Source organism: Nelusetta ayraudi, unplaced genomic scaffold (assembly GCF_046127955.1).
Source record: "Nelusetta ayraudi isolate G7.1 ecotype Tasmania unplaced genomic scaffold, CSIRO-AGI_Nayr_v1 ptg000070l, whole genome shotgun sequence".
Lineage (NCBI taxonomy): Eukaryota > Metazoa > Chordata > Actinopteri > Tetraodontiformes > Monacanthidae > Nelusetta > Nelusetta ayraudi.
Window position 1 is genome coordinate 5883931 of NW_027466120.1, and position 23960 is coordinate 5907890.

General features: G+C 42.5%; 1 protein-coding gene across 1 annotated transcript; it reads right to left on the reverse strand.

Moving 5' to 3' along the window:
* Nucleotides 1-97: 97 nt before the first annotated feature.
* On the reverse strand, nucleotides 98-15182 carry ada (adenosine deaminase). Its single transcript, XM_076041768.1, has 11 exons — nucleotides 14927-15182; nucleotides 11271-11332; nucleotides 10607-10729; nucleotides 8783-8926; nucleotides 7644-7759; nucleotides 7055-7179; nucleotides 4664-4735; nucleotides 3244-3345; nucleotides 2520-2587; nucleotides 2302-2431; nucleotides 98-986 (listed from the first exon to the last, which is right to left on the reverse strand). Exons 1-11 carry the CDS (start codon nucleotides 14969-14971, stop codon nucleotides 882-884), a joined length of 1092 nt encoding a protein of 363 aa, XP_075897883.1. The 5' UTR covers nucleotides 14972-15182; the 3' UTR covers nucleotides 98-881.
* Nucleotides 15183-23960: the final 8778 nt, after the last annotated feature.

The window sequence follows — 23960 nt, forward strand, 5'->3', positions numbered from 1 at the left end:
AAGCAGAGCAAGAAATGGACTTTTTATACAGTATTCACTATATATCAGCCAAATACGACTCTTCTTTCTTGCCTAAATAAAAATGTCACCATGCAGATTTTAGGAGAACATTATTTTTATTATCTTAAAAGATATTTTCTTAAGTATGCATGTTACAAATGGGAGTGTTTTTTTTTTCCATGAACTGAAAAAGAATATTAAATAAATATACACATCCAGAAAATGAAAAGAGAGTAGTTTATAAATCCAGAAGCACCTGGCCATACTGGTGGCAAAACTGTGCCACCTACTGTTAAAATGTAAGTCAACTTTTGGTATTGAGCTGTTCTACCTGATTTTTTTTTTTTTTTTTTTAATGTGTAAAGAAACCCTTAAGTTCAACGATGGATATTCACAGTAAACCATAATTTAGCCTTGAGTAGTTGAGTAGCGCAGTTTTCTGCCTACCTTCATCCCAACACCATAATGACGACGCAACCACGTAAGGAAAAACCTCCCTGGGTGACATGAATGTAAATACGGTTGCTGTGCATCAAAGCTTCCCTGATTCCTTACGTGTCACCTGGGTGTAAACACAAGGTTAAGAGTCCACGCACCCCCGACTTCTTTGCACCCGCAGAGCACCGAGACATCTTGTGGAGTGGCATGTTAAAACCTGAAGTACGTGAACACACCCATGAATACTGACAAAACATGAGCTGAGGTGAAGGTAGGAGGTGTGAAGGCCACCTGCCGCCACCGGAGGGGCAGCAGTTCCATGTTGACGTCGTCGTTTGTTTGTTTTTTTGGAGGATTTTGGAGGAAATAATGCCATCCCATAGTGTCTGCTGGGTTGGACGCTCAGAGCCGCTTGTCTCTGGGTTAGTTTCTTCTGTCTGGTTTTAAAAGGAAGTGCTCAGAATCATCCCATAGGCCTTGTGCAGCTTCTGAAGGAGCTCTTGCTTCTCATTCTCGGGCAGGAAGCAGGACTCGGCAGATTTGATGTTCTGAAAGACGCGCACAAAAAAAAAAAACAGAATTATGTACATTAAAGAGAAGGAATTTCTTTGGATTGCACTGTAAACACGACAGTACTAAGTTTAAACATTGGATTAAAGGTAAGAGGAACAGGAGAGTTGATCCAATTGTAAAATTTCTCATATTTTCTACTCAGTGGTGGGAAGTTTTCGGACACCCCATGCATTTGTGATATTTTGCACCCAGAATCGCCAATCTGAATCTCCAAGCACCATTATTGTACTCCAGTCACCACACGCTCCTTTCTGTGTGTGCACTGTTCCATCCTTGTTAAAACTGGATTGACTAGCCACACATCAGGGCAGGAACAAACATTTAGTTTTGTTATTTTTGTCTCAGCTGAAACCTTTTAAAACCCAGAAAAAGCAAAAATTTCAGGATGATATTTTAGCTTGACGTGTGAAATTTTAAGGGTGTTTTTTTTTTTCTGCCAATAATCGCCGTCGCTTTGTTTCTGTCGGCGTGCAAACAACCAAATGTGCTGCTTTCTTTGCTGATCTCATGAGAGCTTTTAAACTGTGTGAGCGCTGACATAAACATGGCTACAGTGTGGATAGAAACGCAGCGTTAACATTGACACATCGGACAGCGGAGTCTCTCCAGAGACTGGAGGATGACGCCACACGAGCAATATGGGGACGTTTTCTCCTGCATTTCAGTCAGTGGCTGTTGACGCTCGGTGGAATCGTTTCCCTCTGTGAAACTCCAGAAGGATGTACAATGTCAACAGACATCGTGAGGGAAAAAGTGGGAAATTTTAACGTTAGATAGACTATTCCAAAAAAGGTCTTCAGCAGTTCACTTGGAACGAGTCAAAGCCAATGACCATTTGTTAAACCAGTGGCTCGACATGACGTCCATTAACTTAAAGGGCCATTAAATCCGCTTTTGGCCAATTTTTATGCTGCTGAATGACAAACTTTGTGGAAGTTTTCCACATTCTTCAATTACAAAAAAACAAACAAACAAAACCCCCCAAAAACAACAGCGCCTCAGTGCCTGCATGCAAATAAAGGAAGTCATCAGTCATCAGAGATGTCTGATTAAAACAGACGACACACAGAGCAGAGTGAATTAAGCTGAACAAGATGTTTTTTTTTTCGAAACGGATGATTCATTTTTGCTCTTTTTAAATGAGCGCTTGAGCGCGCACTCATTTGTCCCCGTCTCACTTGGTATGTGAAGAGCATCGCTATGCACGGTGCATCACCGGCCCGGGTTATCGTTTGCAGCCGTCTTCACCCTTTAAAGCGTCTCTCGCATTATTCATCCATTTGATCTCACCAGCCGTTTGAATTCCTCCTCGGTGAAGCCCATGTAATTGTATGCAGTGTTGTAGTCGTCGTGCAGGTTGGAGTGAAAGATGAGAGGGTCATCAGAATTCAGGGAGTAGTTTGCCTTGTCCTTCCTGAATCTGCACAAGGACAAGAGTGCAATGTAAACCAGGATGAACCCTGCTGACTGTCAGTGCTTCACGTCCAAAGGAAAAAAAGACAGCCTACGTGATGACGGGATGCTTGGTGAAGTCGGGGTCACAGGCACCTGTTAGTTTACTGGAAATCGGACAAACCTGCAAATAGACGGACGTGAGTGATGCGGTGGCGACCATTAGAAACCTGGTTTTATATACATGGTAACCTCTACCAAATGGCAGAGGTTTCCCTTCATGGTTAACACAGACAGTTTAAAGGCAAAGCAGCTTGAGAGGGTGCTCATTATATAATACGTTCTCTCCTGCGCAGTGAGTGTAATGTTGACTTCACAAGGGCAAGAAAAAGGCTCCTGTACAAAATGCGCACAAGTTCAAGAATGTTTTTATTTGTCACTCAGCCATGATTTCTGAAAAGCCTGATCTGTTGATGTTGACTGTTGTTTAGTAGGCAGAGGGGCCTTTTCTCTGCAAGTAAAGCGCTACCTAGTGGCACATTGAAGACAAGGCAGGCATCTCTACAGCTGCTACAACAAACAAATCACAATTTTTGTGTGAAAAAGGACGACACATCAGGGAAAATTCTTTTGTAGTACTTCCAACTCATTTTCACATTAAAAAATAAACCGAAGGGGGTAAAAAAAAAAGAAAGAAAAAGTGGGATTTTACTGCTTTTCGGGAGCCACTAGGGGTCAGCAAATATCCACATTTCTTACTTTAGCCCCAGAGAACTTAATTGCTGCAATTACTTGATAAAGCATGGAGTCATTGGAGGTTGAAGGTGGACAGTTCCTCACCTCAAAGTGCATGTCCTGAGCCAGCAGTTCTTTGTACAGGACTGGGTCTTCCAGGGTTCTGTATCCATGGCCAACCCGCTCAGCTCTCAGAACTTCTACAGCCTAAAATATCAGAAGGCGGATCACGAAATGGGAAGCAAAAGGTTATAAAAGCACAAAAAAAAAGGAAGGGAAAAAAAAGAGACTTTCTCAGTGCGGGTCAAGTCAGCAAAATGTGCTGTGGGCTATTTATAGAAGGCTGCAGGCCAGCTGTGGCGTCGCCACGCTGTCACTGTGCAGCGCAGACGCCTACAGTGGCACAAACCCTTCACTGGTTTTTAACGTTTTTTCCGGCAAAGCGGCAAAAGACAAAAAGACAGGCTAATCACGTCCATGTTCAGTTAAGGTATTTTAGTTTTTCATTCATAAGACCTTTTTTTTTTTTTTTTTAAAGTAGCGTTACCTCTGTTTACGGCAGGCAATTTGTCATAATGGAGTAGCAATAAGTCAATTGTTCAATATTAAGGTTAAACCCCTCAACGCTTTTGTTTCTGCCTGATTGCATCTGTTCAGAACCGCTGTTGCAGTGAATATGCGAGGGTGTATGTACAGATACACCCTCACTGAAAAGTTTGGCCTCACTGACTCAGTTCTGCATTGGATTCCATTATAACCACCTTCATCGAATAATCTACTACAATTCTCTAAGAACATTACTAGTGCATGGAAATCAGTGAGGGTGTGCTGAACACATTATGGGATGGTTTTGACAGCTGAATGTCAAATTGCTTGTGATTTTAGAGAATAAATATCAAGTGTGCAATATGCGGCCATCATCACAGAAGTTAAGTGCTTTAAAATTGCTCAACAGAATTTGAACATTTCTCAAACAAATCTATGTACTATGATCACACTGAGTGGTTGGTATGTGGTATGGTTTAACACACTTATTGTGCACTAAATAATAAAAGAGTCAACAAAGTATTATGGTTTATAGTTTAGGCTCTTAAAAACAGCCTACTTTAAGTGTGTTCACACAAAATTTCATTCATTCATTCAGTCACTGTTAAAAAGTCATTTGAAGTAGTTTTCATTAAACACTAAAAAGGTTCCCATACTTGACTGTCTGTCATGCACTCAAAATAACTGCAGAGCCTTCAAGATCATTATGTTATGAAACCGGTCACAATGGAGTTCAATGCAGAAATGTGTGCCATGATTTGATGGCTCTCCCTGCTCGCTCCCAACTGGACCTGAACCCTCGCTAACAAAGTTCTTGTTTATCTTGGACCTCTACCGCCGACAGATGCTTTGCTCATTTGTCAGTGCGTGGCCGTTATTGTTCTGCTCGCTGCTCTGCACCCTTGGGGCGCAGAGGTGTCCCAGGAGTGCGCTGTGTATTGTGCAGACCCGTCTCATGCTGCGGTTGAAGCCCTCTTACCTCCTTCACCACATCGGGGGGCCCCACCTCCCCGGCGTGCACAGTCCTGTGGATACCACAGCGAAGCGCTTCCTGTCAACAAAATTAATCAAGGGAAACATTTAGGAGAAAAAAAACCCTAACAAAACAAAAACAACAAGAACCAGCTGGTCTTTACATCTGCAGTGTCTGCAGCAGCGAGAAAAGCATCGTTCAGACGAGTTTTCAAGCAACTATTTAGTTACGGTTTGAGGGGCCACATTTTTACCTATATAAGGAAAAGGCACCGGTTTGATTGTGTTTTCTTTGCTGTTACAGCGTTTTTAACCTTGGACACGGCCGCTGCTGCTTGTCTAATCTTAACATATTTATCTCAAAGTCATAGTCGTAGTTATAGATAACCTGAAATATTAGTGTGGACTCTGTGCCCTCTGCGTTCTGCCTCTGTTAATCATTAACACAACAATAATAATTTCAGCCTGTCAGGATTTGACATCCTTGGTGACTACCTGCTGTTTCATAATAATACCAATAATAATGATAATGATAACACACACACATACATACATGCATACATACATACATACATACATACATACATACATAAATATAACCTAAATCCACATATCTAATCAGTAGTTCAAATTAGACTCAAAGAAATTAAGACGCATTCGCATACAATTTTAACATACCACACTTTGTGTTTGATGGCTTTATACAGTATAAATGAACACACACATGTACATAACATGTATGTACACATTCAGGTCTCAAAGTATTATGGCATTATGTTCAACAGTAAAAGTATTTTACATCTATTTACATGAAAAGTATTATTGGATCAGTAACATTTGATTTTTGTCTTCAGAAAAAAAGAATCTATCTACAGACGTAACGGATGCAATATAGAGAGACAGTCAAATAATTTACATTAGCTTTTCTTGTTTGCAGGCTTTAATTAAAATTGATGTGTGATGATACAGTATGTTTACACTGGTCCAAAGATTATTAAAATGCTGCTACAGCAGATTAATCTGCTGTGTATGTGGATGGGTTTATGGTTATTACTCTGCAAACTTGATATTTTACTCGATCTTTACATGGTGATTGCTGATGTTTAGTGCTGCCATGATAACAAAGTAATAAAAAAAAAAAAAAAAGAGCTGATATGTAAACGGCCTCCATTGAGCCAGAAACCTCCAGCAATTACTTTTAGGGTTTATTCGTGGCCAGTGCTGTTGGTATTGACTACGAGTGATTATTCTAAGATATTCATTATGGTTTAAACAAGCACAGCTGATTACTCGCCCCATAAATTCTGATTTAGCCAAATTGATTTTTTTTTTCCCCCTCTGAGAGGTGTCAGCGCTAAAAGAAATGAATGAAAGAAATTAACAAAGAAAGAGACCGAATTAAGGACTGAAAGAAAAAAAGATGATTTTGGAAAATTAGGATTTGCTTGCATACTCTGCTGGGTTGAGATAAGGGCATTAATTTCCTCGGTAGTTTCAATGAGACCACACGAGAGGATTACTTGGTCACATTCATGTTCTTTAAATTCAGAGAAAAAACTGTTGTATTATTGTAATAGTAAGGTAGGAGCAAAAGCAAATACGTAAATAAGTGTCTCTCCTTAAGGAAACGTCACCATATCACTGTTTTCTGATGTGTCTCTATCCTGCTAACAAATGCAAGTTGAAATAATAGTCTATCTGTTTAGTGTGTGCTAAGTTATGCAACACTGTTCTGGAAAGAGGCTCTATGTGAGGTCACAAAGGGCTGTAGTGTGCCAGGATTTGCTAATAAACTGGAGTGCAGCCAGTGACATTTCCCAACATTAAGTGCTGAGGCTGACTTGTTGACTGAATTGCCTGAAAAGCTGCAGGTTCTAAAAAAAAAGGCCAACGCAGAAGTGACAAAAAAACATACAAAAAAACAACAACTGCAGTATATTATTTCGCTAGTAGGGACCGCCAAAGTTGGTTGCAAAAAATAACTGTCTGTCAATACAGGAAGAAAAAAATAGGTTGTTGTTCACAAAATAGGTTCCATTCAGTCTGATCTGGTCTCATTTTTAGCAAGAATGGCCATAAAATTGAGTCGTCTTTCCAGCAGGTGAGCGTTGAGGCACACACGGCACTCATGCTCCAATCACTGCTCACCTCCTGCTCCCCTCACACATCCGAATGTGGAAGCCTTCAAACAGACCAGAAGCTCAAGATGGCGCTGACCATGTGAAACCACTGTCTCAGCTTCAAAAACAAACATTCGCAAACCAGTGGAGCCATATTTATATACAGCCAATCTCCCGACCTTGTTTATCCTCGCTAACATCAGTAATAGTATAGCAAGACAAGTTATGTATTGCATGTAAGAACAGACATTAAGTAACATGTTATCGATTACACTCACCATGTAGGCCTCTTTGTGTTCTGGATTGGCCTGAGTGTTAAGTGACTCATCCCCCGCCAGATCGATGGCCACCACTCCATCGTCCCGGTATTTCTTACACAACTCCACCACCTCCATAGACCAGCCTGGAACAATCAGAGGGCAATATATGTATAAGTGGCAAGCAGCATATACCCAAATCAAACACTATGCCACTGGGTGGCACCACTGATGCAGGCGGAGTAGTCACCCTAAACATGTATGGAAGTGCAAATCTTGATGATAGTCTGGATATATACATATAAAAAACCAAATTCAAAAAGACATAACAGAACAATTCCTAATGACAATAAAAAAAATAGAAACCAACTTAAAATTTAGACAACGTGTTAAAATGTGCAAGATGTAGTTGTGACACTGTGTTTTCATTTTCATGATGCTCATTGTCCTTCTTTTTACATTTTTATTTTTTTCTGTGCTGTGCTCATCATCTAATCAGAGTGAACGGGGCTGCAGAACTCTGACACAGGACAGAAGACAACACAGTGAGGGGTTTTATCTCTATCTCGCAAGCTTGTTTTGGCAGACCGGAGCGGGAGCAGGTCATTACTTGGCATGTGGCGCATGCAGCATAGAATGGACCTGGCTTTGATATTGAAGGCCCTCTCCCCCTCGCTGAGGCCCTCGTTGACCAGCCGCACCACCTCGTCTGGACTCACGTCGCCCCTGGGGGAAGAGGAGCGCAGCGAGAAAGCACACAAAGAGCCGGACTTAATACATGCTTCCCTCGTGGCTGTGCATAGACATGGTGTTTTAGAAGGTCAAGTGTGTACCTCTTGGTAACACTTCATGGTAAGAGAGAATTCTGCAAACAACATTGATGTCAGTCCCTGTTCTCTGATGTCCCACCTGATCTCACGTCTTTTTCTTCCAGCTCTGAAAGCTGGGTATCACCTCCTCACAAGTGGACCCACTCTTGACCTAACTATTCTGTAGCTGCTTTATTTATTTATTCCTATTTGCTTTTGCGTCAATCAATCCTTTTAACAGCTGCACACTGGACCAAGTGGCCGGCGTGAGTGAAGCCAAAGCATCCTGACTGTGTCGTAGGTCCCTCGACTTAATAGTGTCAAACTGTTGCTTCAGTTGCTCATTCTTTATCTTTTTCTTTATTCTATCGCTGGCTTGCAGTCACCTGGTTATGATGACACGCGGCGGTGGTGCTAATTCAGATGGAGGGCAGGAAGTGGAAATGGAGAATAAGTCTACGGAGGAAACTGTTCAGCTGAGTCCGTATTGTGCAGGTTTAGAGCTCGTTTCAGCATGTCACAAAGCCAGTTAGCTCACTAACAGTTACACTTCACTTAAATACCTCTGATGAAGCGGTCACTGTAGACACGAGCACTAGCAGTAGCAGAGTGCCCTCCTCCTAACCGCAGACTTAGGGTTGAAATCCACTTTTTACAGCATTGCTCTGTGAGCTCTTCACACTTCTCACCTTTGTGAACAACAACTCTAAAAATCTCTTTTTTTGGGTGGAAATAGATAATAATCTAATAACAAACAAATCAGAAATAGAACGAGATCAAGGCTTGATTTAAATCACAGAGGATTTGTCTTCTCTAATGTGCCTAAACGTGTGCCTAATGGTCTGAATGTGAAACTGTGCCGCATGGACATTAACTTCTGTTACGGCATCTTTGCCCGCGGTCATGTTTCGCCAAAGGTGTTTCCTGTTGCAGTACTTACTCTTCCTGGTTCCATGGTATGGGATCCACTTTGGTGTTTGCCAGAAAATGTGGGCTGTATCTGACCTCAACGTAAATCACTCCCTCCTTTGCTTTGTCCTCCACAAACTCATATGCTATCCTCTTTATGGCTCCTCTGTCTCCACTAGGAAAGAAGAAGAAGATAAAGAAGAAAAAGATTATGATCCAAAGGGAAATACATAAAACTATTAGCTGCAGTTAATGCGTCATCAAAATATCTCCTTGCATGCCATGATAAAAGGGTTCAAGGGGTGGAAACACAAACCCACTCTGATAAAAGAGCCACAGATGCAATGCAGCATAAATCAATCTAGTTGGCGGCAGCTCGTCACTCTCTCTGAGTTCTGGGGCCTTTGAGAGCAGCTTTCAGGAGGCGCTTTTGTCACAACCTGACTGCCAACAGACGATGAAGAATTCAGAGTAGGAATCTTAGTAATCTATCTGCCACGCAGCTTTGTGAGCTTTTTTATTTGACACTCTTTTAAAAATGTCCTGTTTTCTCTAGACTGGCGAGTCCACCTGTTCTGCATCACAATGACAGAAAACACGGACAACACTTCCAGCGATTACCCTGAAATCGAAAACACTGCTCTGACGGCCCGTTGTCCTCCCCTCTGGCTATACACGCACACATTCCCTGTATGTCCCACAATCCGGCATGAGCCAAACCCAGCTAGCAAGTTCCATACGTTGTGAAAGCCACACCATGCCACAAACAAGGGCCTTTTAGGGAGCCTTGATACACAAGGCCCCATTCAGCACAAGTGTGCACTGCGTTCCGGCCACTACAGACCTGCATTGTTTCAAGTGTTCACGGCTTTTGACCGTCTGAAAGAGTGTTTTGGGGGTCTTTTATCAACAGCTCAGGCCCAGTTGCCAGAGGACTGAATGTAAAGCTGAGTGGCTCAGGAGAGGGAGATCCCAAACAACTTGATTTGGATGTGCGCTGCGTGTCTGGCATTCATAATCAGCTCCCTTCCATAGCGTGCAAGAGATAAAGTCCCACTGTCCCGCTGAGTTTCTTTACGCCCCATCGATCCCGAGCTGCACTAACACAGAGTCCCAGTGTCGAGACAGTAGGAAACAAATTGTATGCATCCTGTCTTGCCAGTTGTCTGTGTGTACTGGTTTGGATACGTTTGTGGCTCTCCAGAGAAAATGGGATACGCTGGCACTGGGTGGTTCTCGGAGAATCCAAAAGAAAACGCATTTTAAAAACATTCACTGAAGATGACTCAAACCTCCAGCGTTATGTGCCGCCCATCCCTTCTCCGTGTTTTAGTGCAGAGAGAACACAGATCTACTCGACTTGACTCTCACAACAGTCATTACATAAGAGTCAAACTAATGACTGACACACAGACGTTTGTTCAGAATGAATAAGCTGAGCAACACCTGAGGAGCACTTAATGACTGTCTGGTGCCACTGGCTTGGTTCCAGAGCCTGGAGAGAAACCCGACTGACTTCAACAGTCACCATGCAGCCTTACAGCAGCTTAAAGGACAATGTTGAAGAACAATTAAGAGTAGACGCACCTTTGACTCGTGGTTTGATTCTAAAATGAAACACACCCGTTTGTTTGTTTGTGGAGAAGCGAACCAGAGACACTGAATGCATTATTATTGTGTAACTACACAGCACCTGGACACGAGTAATGCTGCCGTCTAGGGCTGGACTTTAATCCCGCTTGTGCACATTACTGGTGTGACACAGCTTTGACACGAATGTGTCCAAGTGTCACACTTTGCCTCTCAAATGTGCAGCACCTGTGTGAAGAATGAGAATATAATTTTCGAAACTTACGCAATCACGTGCATGTACTCTGCAAACTTTCCCAGGAATGTGGTAAGGCTGCCAGGCTGGTCCACAATTATAATATCAGTCATCTCCTCCACTGTGTTTGCTGGCAGACGAATACCACGTTTCCTAGCAGGAGCAAATGACAGAGTTAAGTACAACATTAAGTTTCAAGCAAGAATTTACTTCCTCCCCAGAATGAAACCATTTTTGGGGAAAAGCTACTTGTCCTGGTTTGTCCTGTTTCCTTAAAGGTCTCATATCCCATCTGATTTTTTTGCTTTTCTTTCCAGATTCCAGTGCAACACTCTTTTGCGACTGTTTATTAAGAACTGCACATTTAGTGATGACTATGGGTTGGTATGAAGAAGGTCACAGTCACACTAAATGAGTCGCCGCTCCCTTTATCTTACAACTGAAACTGACGCTCAGTGACTCAATCTGTTTCACTGGAAGGTGACAAAAGCAGGGTAGTGGAAAAGTCAAGCTTTCCTTCAAGAAGCTTGACTTGACTGTGATCAGTCACTATCACGTCACGCACCATAGTGAGACGTCGAGGCCGTTGCCAGTTTACAATGAGTGACGCACTAGTTTGTCCCTATATTTAATCAACTAAAGAGTAAACTTTCCACTCTGTAAGAACGATTCCTGACCAAATGCTCAGAGTTACCTGGCAACGTCAAGAATGGTCTGCACTCGGATGGATCCATCGAGGTGCACATGCAGCTCAACCTGCGGATGAGAACAAACAGATTAATTCACAATAAACCCATTTGTACACACAGAAATAAAGAGCGGGGCAGAAAGGAGAGAGAGAAGAGTTGTGGTCGGGGAAAGTCAGCGTTTTGGCTGCAGCCCATCGCCATTTCAGAATGCGTGACTGCGCCAGGCGTTGTGAAGGGGCCAGAGCTGCTGGGGAAGGGTCAGCTTCCCCTCCGGCCCCGTGAGCTGTGATTTACCATGGCAGATGAAGCAGATAAATGAAGGTCCCCTTTCTAGTAAACACAGACCTCATCAGTAGCCGCCAGCCAGGCTTAGTGTCACATTCAAGTCTGCAGTATGAGAATGGATCTGAAGCTCATTAAGGGGACAGGCTTTGATTTAGAATGTTTCCCAGTTCATTTCACTTCTCAGTTGTTTTTAGTTGAAGATTCCACCTGGGTATGGATTGTCGCATTTTAGATCAGCTCAAAAAGCTTTGTGCTGTGTGTGGATGAAGTGAATCATCAAGAGTGTGACCAAACAATTATCATCCTACTGTCATCAGTAATATTGGGACTAATTAAGAAGCATTAGCCAAGAACAAAAATCCAACAATAAACAAACAACAATAGCTGTTGCTTGCTTTGTATCATGAAGTGTTATCATAAACACAATTTTAGATTCTGTTGCATAAAACATATATTTGGCAGAGAAGTAGAGTGTCTGCCGCCAAGAACATCTGTTTGAGGATGCCTTTGGAAATACGCAGAAGGTCAAAGTTTTCAGGGGGAACATGGGATGTAAAACAGCTCAGCCAAGATTTCTGATGGCCGCTATGTTGAGTAATTCACAATGATTCTAAGGAAACAGACTACAAAATCCGCTCACGGCAATTTAAATGAAGGATTTGCTCCTTTTCAGATGGCCAGTGGCAGAAATCAAATCAAGTCAGATGTCAGCTCTTTTTTAGATAAACCATTTCATTCACACCAAAACCAAATTAATCAAACATCAAACATACAGGAAAAACTAAAATAGTATTTTAGGTTTTTTTTGCCCTGACCCCAATGTTTTTGTAGTCGGAGTCAAAGCTACTTCCAAAATGAGGAAATGACCGTGAGGTTGTTGATACGGAAAAGCCCAATCTGTAACAGACCGTTTCTCAACCATAACATTGAGTTGTTTAGGGGATGAACTGTTTTCAAAATATCACTTTGGTGTGAAGGTTTTTGCCTAAATATTTACAGCACAACATAATATTGGCAATCATTAAGTGACATTCTTACCTACATTCAATATCCGGCCTTCCAGCGACCCTGAGTGTGTGAAACAACTGGTTACTCTAGTTCAAGAATCCCCAGAGGTTTGCACGACACACTGGTCCAGCTGTCAGTGCAACAGCTTGTTGTTGATTGATTAGACAAGGAAAGTGTGCAGTGTGTCGTTTCCAACAACCTGTGCACACTCATGATTGACAAGACGCATCTGCAGAATCAAATCAGATCTTCGTCTTCATGTGTAAAGCGTCAAATGACAACAAACTAAACTCTGGGAAGATTACACATAGGGCCGGTCTGGACAGCACTCTTTTAAAACCAATAGTTCCCACCAAGTGCAAGCACTGAGGTAACAGTGGCAAGGGCCAAGAATGCCTTCAAGAAGGTTTCCAGGCTCTCTGTCAGTATGAATTTAGCATCAGCAAAGCTGCGCTGCAGACTGGTGAGTCATGACTAGAACAAGCAAATAACGATGGAAGTTCCAATGTCAGTCATTAAAAAAAATGAAAATAAAAAGAGGCTATGATGATCGTTATGATAATCAAATTGAAAAAAAAGAGAAATGATTTAAGCTTAATTAAAAAAAGACATTTGAATTAAAAATTGCACTTTTCCTCCCAGGTTGACAGAGTCCCAGTGTGCTCAACGTGTCACCTGATCCCTGCACCATGCGCACAGGAGCGGTCGGATAGATTTCACTGCCAGTCAGTGTGCATGTTTACGCCAGTCTGTCCCCGCTCCGTCACAGTTCCAGCGAAATTTGAGGTGGTTCTATTAATTTATTTTTATTTGCTGGATCACACAGAAACTCAGCGAGAAGGAAAGACGGATTAACAGCTCAGCCTTTCGTCTCCTCTGGGGGGGAAACGATGAACTCTTTGTGTGTTTAAAGTTAAAGTCCCATTGACTGTCACATCTCAAGGATGCCAAATTTCTACTCTGCCTTTGTCCTCTCCTCTTGAGACGGCAGCAGTGACAGGCAGCGGTGCTGCACTCTGGAATCATTTGGGTGATAGAAAAGCCTATACTAACCCAAAATATTGAGTTCCAAGCATGGAGGTAATGGTACCACTCTCCTGGTCTAACAGTTTGACACAGTCAGAGGTCAAACCACTGAGTTCCCAGACTCTGAACGCACACAAGGCCACTGAGCTATGTTTTGGTGTTAAGGCTGGCTTTTGAGTCTGTGCATATATACTATTTGTATATATATATATATATATATATATATACATATATATATATATATATATATATATACATATATATATATATATATATATATACATATACATATATATATATATATATATATATACATATATATATATATATATATATATATATATATATATATATATATATATATATATATATATATATATACATATATATATATATGTATACACTCAAGCTTGTTTTATTATGAGATGTTGCTCTAAATTCACAAACGTTTGCAAACTGAAAAACACAACTGGTGGTGTTGACCAATTGCAGGGCACAGAGCCACAGAAAGCAGGTGAAGGCTGGTGAAGGCTGTTAGCTCAGACAATGAGCAGTGGCATCACAAACAGAAAATGAATCTTTAATGAGATTATCTGGGCAAGCTGCCAGTATTCCCATGGGATACTCCTTTTTCAGTAGTGTGCGTGCGTGCGAGCGTGCCCTCCTCTTTGTAACAGTCTCTTGTCTTCTGCCAGCACCGGCGGCTGTGCTCAGTCAGCACCCTGACTCCAAAGGGCACCGTGTGAGCGTGTATATACGTTACATGAGTCAGGCGGAACGTGAAAGTGGCATTTCACAGCGTTGTGCAAGTCTGGAGCCTCCTGCACAGCACGTGAAAAACATGAGGCATAGGGAACAGAAATGCATCAGCCTCCATTCCCACAATAACAGATTTAGATTTGACTGTTTGACCAAAACGCACAACACAACTAATGTGTGTGAGTGTATGTTTGTGTGTGTTGTTTGGAAATAGTTGTATTCATTAATAAATCATTTCAAATTATATTTTAGAAGAGATTTATCATTTTTAATATAAATTAGATTTTTGTTTTGTCTGCAGTGCACTTGTTTAAAAAAAAAACTGTGTAAAATTGACGGATAGGAAGGCACTTTTTTTTTTCTTTTTTTTTTTTTGACAGACATGTTATTATTTTTATTTTGTTGTTGTTGTTTTTTTGTTATTGTTTTCTGTAAAAATCATTTTATTTCTGCCCACTCCAGATTCAGGAAGCGACTCGCTTTGGGGGAAGTGGCCCCGAACAAACCGCCTCATATTCCCCCAGCTCGTCCTTTAACCCCGCTAATTCCGCCGGCGGCTCGGCTGAGTGAGAACCCGGCCTACCTTGGGCTGCTTGAACGCCACTTGTCCGCGGGGTTGCTCGTCCATGGTGCAGAGCCTGTGGGTCGCCGTGCGTGTGCGTGCTGGAGCTGAGGGCGGTGGAGCCAGAGAAGCGTGTCATCGCGGCTCGACCGGCTATTATATGCAGGAGTGCAGGACACGCCTTTGTGTGCGAGCCCGCTGCTGCACAGAAAACACCGGAGCGGCGGCGGTGCTGCGCTGCGCTGCGCACGAGGGGCCAGTGAATGCAGCGCAAAACCTCGCTGTGCGTTAACGCGTGTTGACGATCGGAAGGTGGAGGGGGATTAAGCGGGCAGCTTTGGGCCATGTGATGAGAGCCTTAGCGCCGGGGCTAATTCATTCAGTTACACAATGAAGGGAAGAAACGGCGGCTATTTGTGTCGGAGCGACAGGAAGCCAACATGATGCACGTTGGCTGCGAGGGGCGTCTCAGCCACCGCGGAGGCTTCGCGTCTCACCAGGGACGATTTGAAGGAGCTCTGGCGTTTTATAACACTTTGTAGACCTTTACTCAACTTGAAAACTTTAAACCCACATGTAAACAGCTGGAGCGGCAAGATCCCATCTACATTGAGTTTTCTGAAGAGTTAGAGAAACCCTGCAAGAACGATTTTTTTTAAAAAAAGCAATCATATCCAGAAAACTACTTGTTGTATTTAGCCCTCTGTTGACGACCTCCTGCTAAAACGCACAGTTTTGAGTTTCCTGCTTGAAGCGATGCTCCGTGTCTGACGGGGGAAGGCGCACCTGGGAGGCGGCGTTGTGACTAACCTGGGACACTAACTGGACCCTTTGTGATGTCACAAAGAGTTGTTTTTCCCCAGATGTGTTTTTCTGAAAACTGATGTAAGCAAAAATAAGTAAAGGGTGGATTGTTCTAGGAAATTCTCTGACAGGCTCTGTTTCTGTTTCTGTTTCTTTGTGTGAAAACCTTCCATACTTGTGCAAGGTCACGCCGAGAGGGATGTCCTCCTGTATTCATTAACACTTGTTGAATCGTGTGGTTCTGGCACAAAAAAATGCATGAGTCAACCTGTGGCTGGTGCAGAAACACAAACAAAATATTTGCGGATCATGGGAATCCTTCTTCACAAGGGAGTGGCTGATGCCTTTTAAAATATAAAATATATTTTAAAAGACATGTTTCTAATGCTGCAACTCCCCACAAGCGTCACAATGGGGAAGTGGATCCCAGATTTGAAACCGATGACAAAAGCGCAAAAACTGTGAGTCACGAGTTGTTTATATTAAGGTCAGTCATAAACGGTGTGTTAGTCGCTGTGAGCTATTACAGAGTGCTTGACCTCTGTACCTCGATAACAGATTAGTTAACCACTGGAAAAAAATTATAAATAATTAGTTAAATCGTAAAAACTGCCCTTTGACCATTAAACCACTAAACCCATGGCTGAAACTGTGTAGAATTTCATTTCAAGTGAGATCAAATTCTAGAAAACGTAAATAAAATGAAAAGATACACAGGGTTGAAGGTGGAGGTGAGAACTTGGCCCCAGTGGGTAAAACTGATCGTTTTCAGTTGGACATCTGAGCTTCTGGTGTGTGAGTACAATTTATAACACATTCACCTCATGGAATGTTGAGTCAAAGAAAATGTTAATAATCAACTCACCTGTAATCAGCTCAGTGAAAATGAATGACACTGTAAAGTTCGTCCTGTTCACATGTAAGGACTTGTAAACTTGACTTACTTTAAAAGTTACATGATGTCATAAGTACAAGTTGTATCCCCACAGGACAACAAAAACAAATTGTTGAATTAATGATATCTTTAAAAGCATCCATGTAATACGATGCATATTTATTAATATATGAATATGGGTTTAATGAAGAATGAAGTGACAAAAATATATATTTTCATGTTTTAGGACATACTAATTATTTTATAAAAACAACATTTATTATCTTCAATTACTCACGGCAAATGCTTATTGTAGTAAATTGCCGGCATTGACAACATTACATTGTCATTGGATATTGGTAGATATTACATATTCAAAAATAGAAGTCACAGTTGTAGTTTTTACACATTTTAATATTACAAACACATGTTGAAAATGATTATATTCTGATGTATACATGGAATAAAACCTTTTTTCCAGTCTGTTAAGTTGCAGGTAAAGCAGTAGAACCAGCAGTGGCTTCACCTCAAAGTGACCTTATCAGCACAATCACCCACTCTGTTTCCACTTCCACTAACCAGATGGCTGGTGTTTGTCGATCAGAAAAAACCCTTTGGCAGAATTTTATTGCTTCTCTGAAACACAACACCCACAGCTGCAGTGATGCAGTTAAGATGTGTTCAAGCTCTTCATTGAGTCTTACTGTAATGCCACTTTGCGATCAATCGCAAGAAGGAGTTTTTCCTTTGTTCTTTTAGACTTTTAGCAGAGACGTAACTCATCAGCTCACCATCACTTCAGCAGAAACAAGCTCCACAGTAGCAGTGCCACGCCATCATGGGAAAAATAAAGAGTCCATGGGGTAACTGCATGAACTGTACCTGAAGAGGAAACTCACACTAACTCCCCTCCTACCTCCTTGTGAGCGTAACACACTTTCTTTACAGAGATATTGTGAAATCGGATATTACGAAAAAACAAAGAGACACAACTGAGTTCCCTTTCTTTCTGGCTGTCACCTTCTACATCTGCTCTTACTTGTCGCCCATTTTATTTATTTAATTATTCTGGCAGCAGCACGTCTTCCTCCATTGAAGCGGCTCTCTGGACATGTCATTTATCATGTTCTATTTTGCTGCCAGTAATTCCTGATTTTCTGTGCCAGAGGGACAGGATTGAACACGACTGTGACTATGCAAGATACAAGTAGAGTCTTGTAGTGACCAGATGCAGTTTATCATCTGGCATAAAGGAGAAACAGTTGGGTTTTTTTTAGGAGTCATGAATTCCCTGGGGGCCCTAAAGACAAATTGTGGTTCAGGTTTGATTGATGATAAAGTAAAAAAATATACATATGAAGGCAGTTTTATGGAACTGCTCAACTGGGCTGTTTTAGTTAGAGCTTTTAGTTTCAATGAAGTGCTTCAGGAGTGACATTAAACAAACCAATTAGCCATCACTTGCTTCGGCTTTATCTCTGCACTCACACAGATGAGTGTCACTAGACATGTGTTTCATCCCCATCAGTTATCGCAGCAGAGGAAGGGATTCTTCCTGCAGAACATAAGTCAGTGGAGAGAAAAAAACAAGTGTAGAAAAAAAAAAAAGAAAACTCACGGGTTCTTTCACACAGTGCAGTAGTACTGCCCTCTAGCGGGACCTGCTTGAATGACAACAACAGCGATAGAGAACATGAACACGAGGGCAACTTGCTGAAGTTTTAAGCTAGCATCAAGATGGGGTGGGGGGATTAAAATGACATTGAACGTGAATATGGCCGGTGTGAGTAATTGTTGATCCGCTGGGATTTTCACACTGGCACGAACATCACAGAAAGACAACATGACCAGTGGGTGGCAGTTGTGTGGAGGAAAATGCCTTCTTGCTGCCAATTCTTGTTCTTGTTTGTCACGTGGTGATGGTGCGTCAGCAACAGGTAGGAATTAAAAGTCATTCTTCACCTAGTGCATTTTTTTTTTTTTTTTTTTGTTTTGTTGTATGAATGAGCTGAGGGGGGGAGGATGTCACGCGCGACGTCACACTTCTGTTGATCGCTTTGTTGTCGCTCTACAAATGTTGTTTTATCTTCAGCAAACTTTGCAAATCAAGTCATCCCTTAAAATGACTCATGGACAGTCAGCGCGTCCGGCAGGTGAAGGATCTCCCCATTTTTGTTGCCTGTCGGATTTTCGAATAGTCACAAAATGTGAATATTGTCGGTGAAAGTGAGACAAAAGTGAGTTGGAGCTGGATTGGAATCGCGACTGACTCACCGGGCCGCGTTCGCTTTAAACATGGATCTTATGGATGGAAATTGAAGGATGGATTCCAGACACGGACGCCTCGCATGATACACGATGCGGTATGTTTCACTTCTCCTGTTGTGTTGTCTGTGTTTGATGACATGTTGGACCGCTTGCGTCCGGCGAGTGTGTGGTTTGCTGGACGGCGTCGCTTGCATTTTGAGTCGTTTATATGTGCAATGCAGCTCAAAACTACACCAACAAAGAAAAATCATAAGACTCCTGGCGAATGAGCCTTGCGTAACTGTACTGGACTAAATACTCTGGTGGAAAGACGCGTTGGCGGGAAAATCTGTTCTCTAGTAGAACTCAGCATTTTGTCAGCTCACGTGTACCTTCACACACTAGCCACAAGATGTCAGTAAATCCTCTACAAGAAATGATCAACTTTTCCAGCTCGGGCCCACACGACTGCTTTGTGCAACATTTCCAGACTGCTGCTGGGAAAGCGACTGTTTCATCTGCGCCCACACACAGCAGCCACACTGTTCATTTATGTCACGGTGGAACTATTTCATTCTCACTTCACTGAAGCGGTGCTAACTGTTTCCAGAACGTGTTTTGCCAGAGCTGTGCTGAGTCGTTTGCTACCATGGACTCACAACTGTTGTCTTTGAAAAAAAAAAAATATATAAAGAAATTGTGTTGCAGTAACACACCTGAAATGTGTCTGTATTCAGAGGAATCTCGTCGTCTCACAATTAAGTTTTTCCTGTAAAATAATAATAATACTAAATAAATCACATTTTGGGTTATCCCTGGGGCTGTGTTGCATATTTATATTTATCTTTTAAAAAGAAGTCCCACCAGAGGTCGTCTACTCTGTGGTTTTAGCAGACAATCTCGGCTAAAAATACTGACGCTGTGTCCCTTGCAAGATGTGGCTGCCACGGTGAATCGAGTCCTTGTCGCTTATTTATTTGTTTTCATTTATTTTTAGCAACCGAGGGCCAACATGGATGTGTTGTTGTTGTTTTAGGTGTGTCACCCCAGGATGCTATTTCTAATCTGAGCTTCTGCATCAGCTCTTAGCAAACATCTCCCGATTCCAGTATGGGACAAAACCAGTATTATCATTTTGTGTTTTCATTCCTGTAGCGCTCGGCAAGTACATCCAAAATGACATAACAGGCTGTGACTCATGGAGAGCTTGGTCACGTAGTGCAGAGACAATTCCATGAGCGTCAGTGTCAACAGGACGCAACAGCTTGCATCCATAGACTCACATGTTCAACCCTGCAGTGAAAACATTTATATAATGAACAGGATTTTGGACATTGCCATCATTTTTGCACATGTTTGTTGTTCTCCACCCATGTGACCCTCAGGGTCACCCTGGGAAATGTACAGTATTTGTATTTTATATTTTTATTACATTTTTAAAATGCTTCAGTTAAAATGTAAGTGCATTGCAGCATGTGGACCTAAACAAAGTGTTTACTTGTTGGGAAAACACTTTTTTGTTTGACACAGATTCCATATGTGTTCATTCATAGTTTTGATGCCTTGAGTGACAATCTACAATGTAAATAGTCATGAAAATAAATCTGATTAAAATCAGAAGTATGTGCCCAAACTTTTGACTGGTAGTGTATATACAGTACGTATATTTGTGTCAGACTGACTTTTCCACTCCCTAATTGTGAACGTCTGTGACGTGCAGTTACTGAGATTTCCTGCCAGACTGAGACGTTGGTGAGGACCCCGGTCCCCCAATTATTCCTGCCCATATTGAATCGGTTCACCTCCCGAGGCCGCCGACAAAAAAGGAAAAACAACAGCGCTGCCGACCGTCCAGGGGGACTCGGTGCGAGGAGGAGGCGCAGTCTGGTGGGGGGGGCTTTGCTTTCCCTTTGTCCCCGTCGACACGGCAGTGACCTCCACCCTGCCTACGTCAGGAGGTGACCTTTAAACGGAACAATGTCCTCATCGTCTGCCCCTGGTGTTCCTGTGGCAACACTGTGGGATTTTCACACGTCGGGCTGGAATGCTTGGAATTTTAGGTGTAATATATAAGGAAAACGTTCCGCCTATGACTGCAGTTATTCACGCTGGAAAACCTCTGGCGCTTAGTGTGTGTGTGTGTGTGTGTGTGTGTGTGTGTGTGTGTGTGTGTGTGTGTGTGTGTGTGTGTGTGTGTGTGTGTGTGTGTGTGTGTGTGTGTCCAGCAGGTGTTCACATCTGAATTAATTTATTCCTCCTTAACATCGTGTGCACTCAGACAGGGACACAATCATTATCTGGTGGGGGGGGTTTCCATTCTGCGCTTCTTGCTGTTTCATAAAAGTCTAGACGTCTTTCGACTCTGTGTGAGGAATGTCAGTAATTACGGTATTTAGTCTCTGGCTGAGTTGCTGGGTGAAATTTTATCACACCTGAGTCTGTGTTTTTTTGGATATTTTTAGAGCGCTGTGTGCAGTTTAAGCTGTGTGTCGCTTCATAAAAGAGCCGTGCACCTGCAGTCTTTTCCCCACAGTTTTTGCAAGAGCAGTTGCACAGGAAACGCCCACATCCCAGTGTCAAAGCACTTTTGCCGCTCTTCATTTATATTACGTAATGGCTGCCACATTTTCCATCTGCTTCTGCTTCAATCGCCCTGCTCCTTTAGTAAGTTCCCTGTCAATGTGTTCATCTTTCCTTTCAGGGGTAATTTAGCTCAGCTGTTTGACTTTTAAGACCACAGAGCCGTGTTTAAATGTTTGTTCTTTTGAAAGGAAGCTGACCAAGCTATGCAGGAATGGGGGAATAAAACAGCAGCCAGAAGGAAAACAGAGACATGGGAATGGAGCACGTTTTGAACAGGCCACAGTGGCTCAGAGTGCGACCTTTCCTGGGTGCGGCTTGATCCGCCGATGCCTGACATTACTTTCTCTTTGCAAACCACTTACTGGAATAATGAGTCACCATCAGTCAGAACACAGACATCACGATTAGACATCCACTCACATGTGCTTGTAGACTTAATTCTGAAAAGTTGGACCAGACTCTTGAGTTTTTTTTTTTCTATTTTGGACTGTTTGAAAAGTCACGGCCAATCGGCTGTCTTCACTGGAAGAGAACCTGCAGAACCAACAGCGGCTGGAAAAGTCCAAGCGAGCCGTGGCGCCAGCCAACCTCAGACACAAATCACCATGGAGAATCAGAGCTGGTCTGTGTGCTGTGTGTCAAATATTGTCCCCAGAAAAGATTTCACTATTGCGTGAGGCTGTTAAAGTCCACAGTCTGTTTTATTCTGAGTCACACTCAAATCACTCTAGTCACATTTAGCTGGAACCACCCAAAACCACAAAGTGGCAAGATTGAGTATTGTCTGGGAGAGCTGAGGTCACACACTGCTGGAGGGACAAAACAAGCAACCGACTCCATGTTGTTTAAAATGGTTATAGAGAATATCTGGCAGAATGGTAAACACTAGTTTATGTGTTTTCAAGCCATGTCCAGCTATTTTAATAAGGGAAAGGTAAAAAAAAATAAAAAAAAATAAAACTAAAAAACAGTAAGACTTTGACTTTCGTTCCACATAGTTGATGCAGTAAATGTCCTTGTGTGGAATAATCCAGAGTTGTTTGCCACAGACTCTTCACTGCAACTTCTAAAATCAACAAACGCTCTGTCTGAAAACCTTGATAGAAGCTTTTTGAGGCTGTACTGTGAAATGGCGCTTCAAGAACTACTGAGAGCAAACCACAGGAAATGATGTAAAGAAACAGAAACAACAAAATCACACAGCTTTTGGAGGTCTTACCTGAAAGAGGAGGCCTGGCAAGAAAACCTGCTGCTACATCTAGTGGTAGAGTGTCCACCCTGAGACTGGTAGGTTGTGGGTTCGATCCCTGGCTGGGGGGTTAGATCATCCAATGATTCCTGGGCGCGGCCCTGTTGCTGCCCAGCGCTCCCTCAGGGGATGATGGTCAAATGCAGAGGACAAAGTTTGCATCCTTCGGGATGTGACAATCACTGGGACTCCTAACATCTCATAGCATGAGGAAACATTGGGACACATTCTGGACACTACGGTGGAGCAGCACTGTGGTTGTTCCTGCCTCTGGCCTCGTGTTGCTTCATCTTTGCTGCTGTTAATGAAATAGCGTTTGAGCGAAACCGCAAATCAGTAAAGTACAGACAGACTATATGCACTATTTGCGACTAAATTCAGGTGGAGACACCTTGATAGAAAAATGACTGCAGGGTGGTTGAATGGCTCACTTATGCGGCGACCAGTGGAGTGTGGCAGTTTCTCCTGAGCCTGGTCCATTAGGCACCACATAACTCTGAGTCTGTGTTTTGGGCTGCTTCTCCTCCAATCTATTTTTGGGGTTGTTACTTAACGTCTGTTAAACATTTTTGCTCCACAGTGATAGAACTGAAGTGGGTTCCCTCCATTTTTCAGCTCTCACATTTCAGCACCCTCATCCAATTTTGACCAAAAAAATAATTTCTCATCCAAAGTTGGTTTGCATCAGTATAAAATGTATCCACCAGGCTTCTGTACTATGCATGTAACCAGACAGAAAACAAGCTAATAAATAAATAGTTAAATGAATGATGGTGAATTTAGAGTGTTTGTGTTCCCTGTCTGTGACGCTTCTTACATTTGTTAGTATACTGTATGTCAGTTGTGGAAAATATGTTTGGCACTTTCAATATTTCACTGTGACTGACAGTTGAAATTATGGCTTGCACCAATAAATTCCTGCGACGGTGCTGAAACGATACAACCAAGCGTAACTAAGACGGACAAACTGCGATGCCAACGGCATCGTTCAAGATCCCGAACGTAGTGACTCATCCGTACTACACAGGGCAACAGCAGTGAAATCAATTAAGTCTCTCACTATGTCTTTCTTTTAAGGTTTATGGTCTCTGCGTTCCAGCGAAGCTGCTGCGATCCTTCCAGCCTCTGTCATTCTTGGAAAGGACCAGGAAACAAGTGGTGGCTGGGCTGGTAGCCATCGTTTTCACGCCAGTGAGCTGAGCTGGAGGTCTTGCACAACATCTACGTCGGTTGGCCACCTGGAGCCCACCAGCCTGGATGTACATTCTTTCCTTTTCTGCCAGTCTCCTTCCATTTAA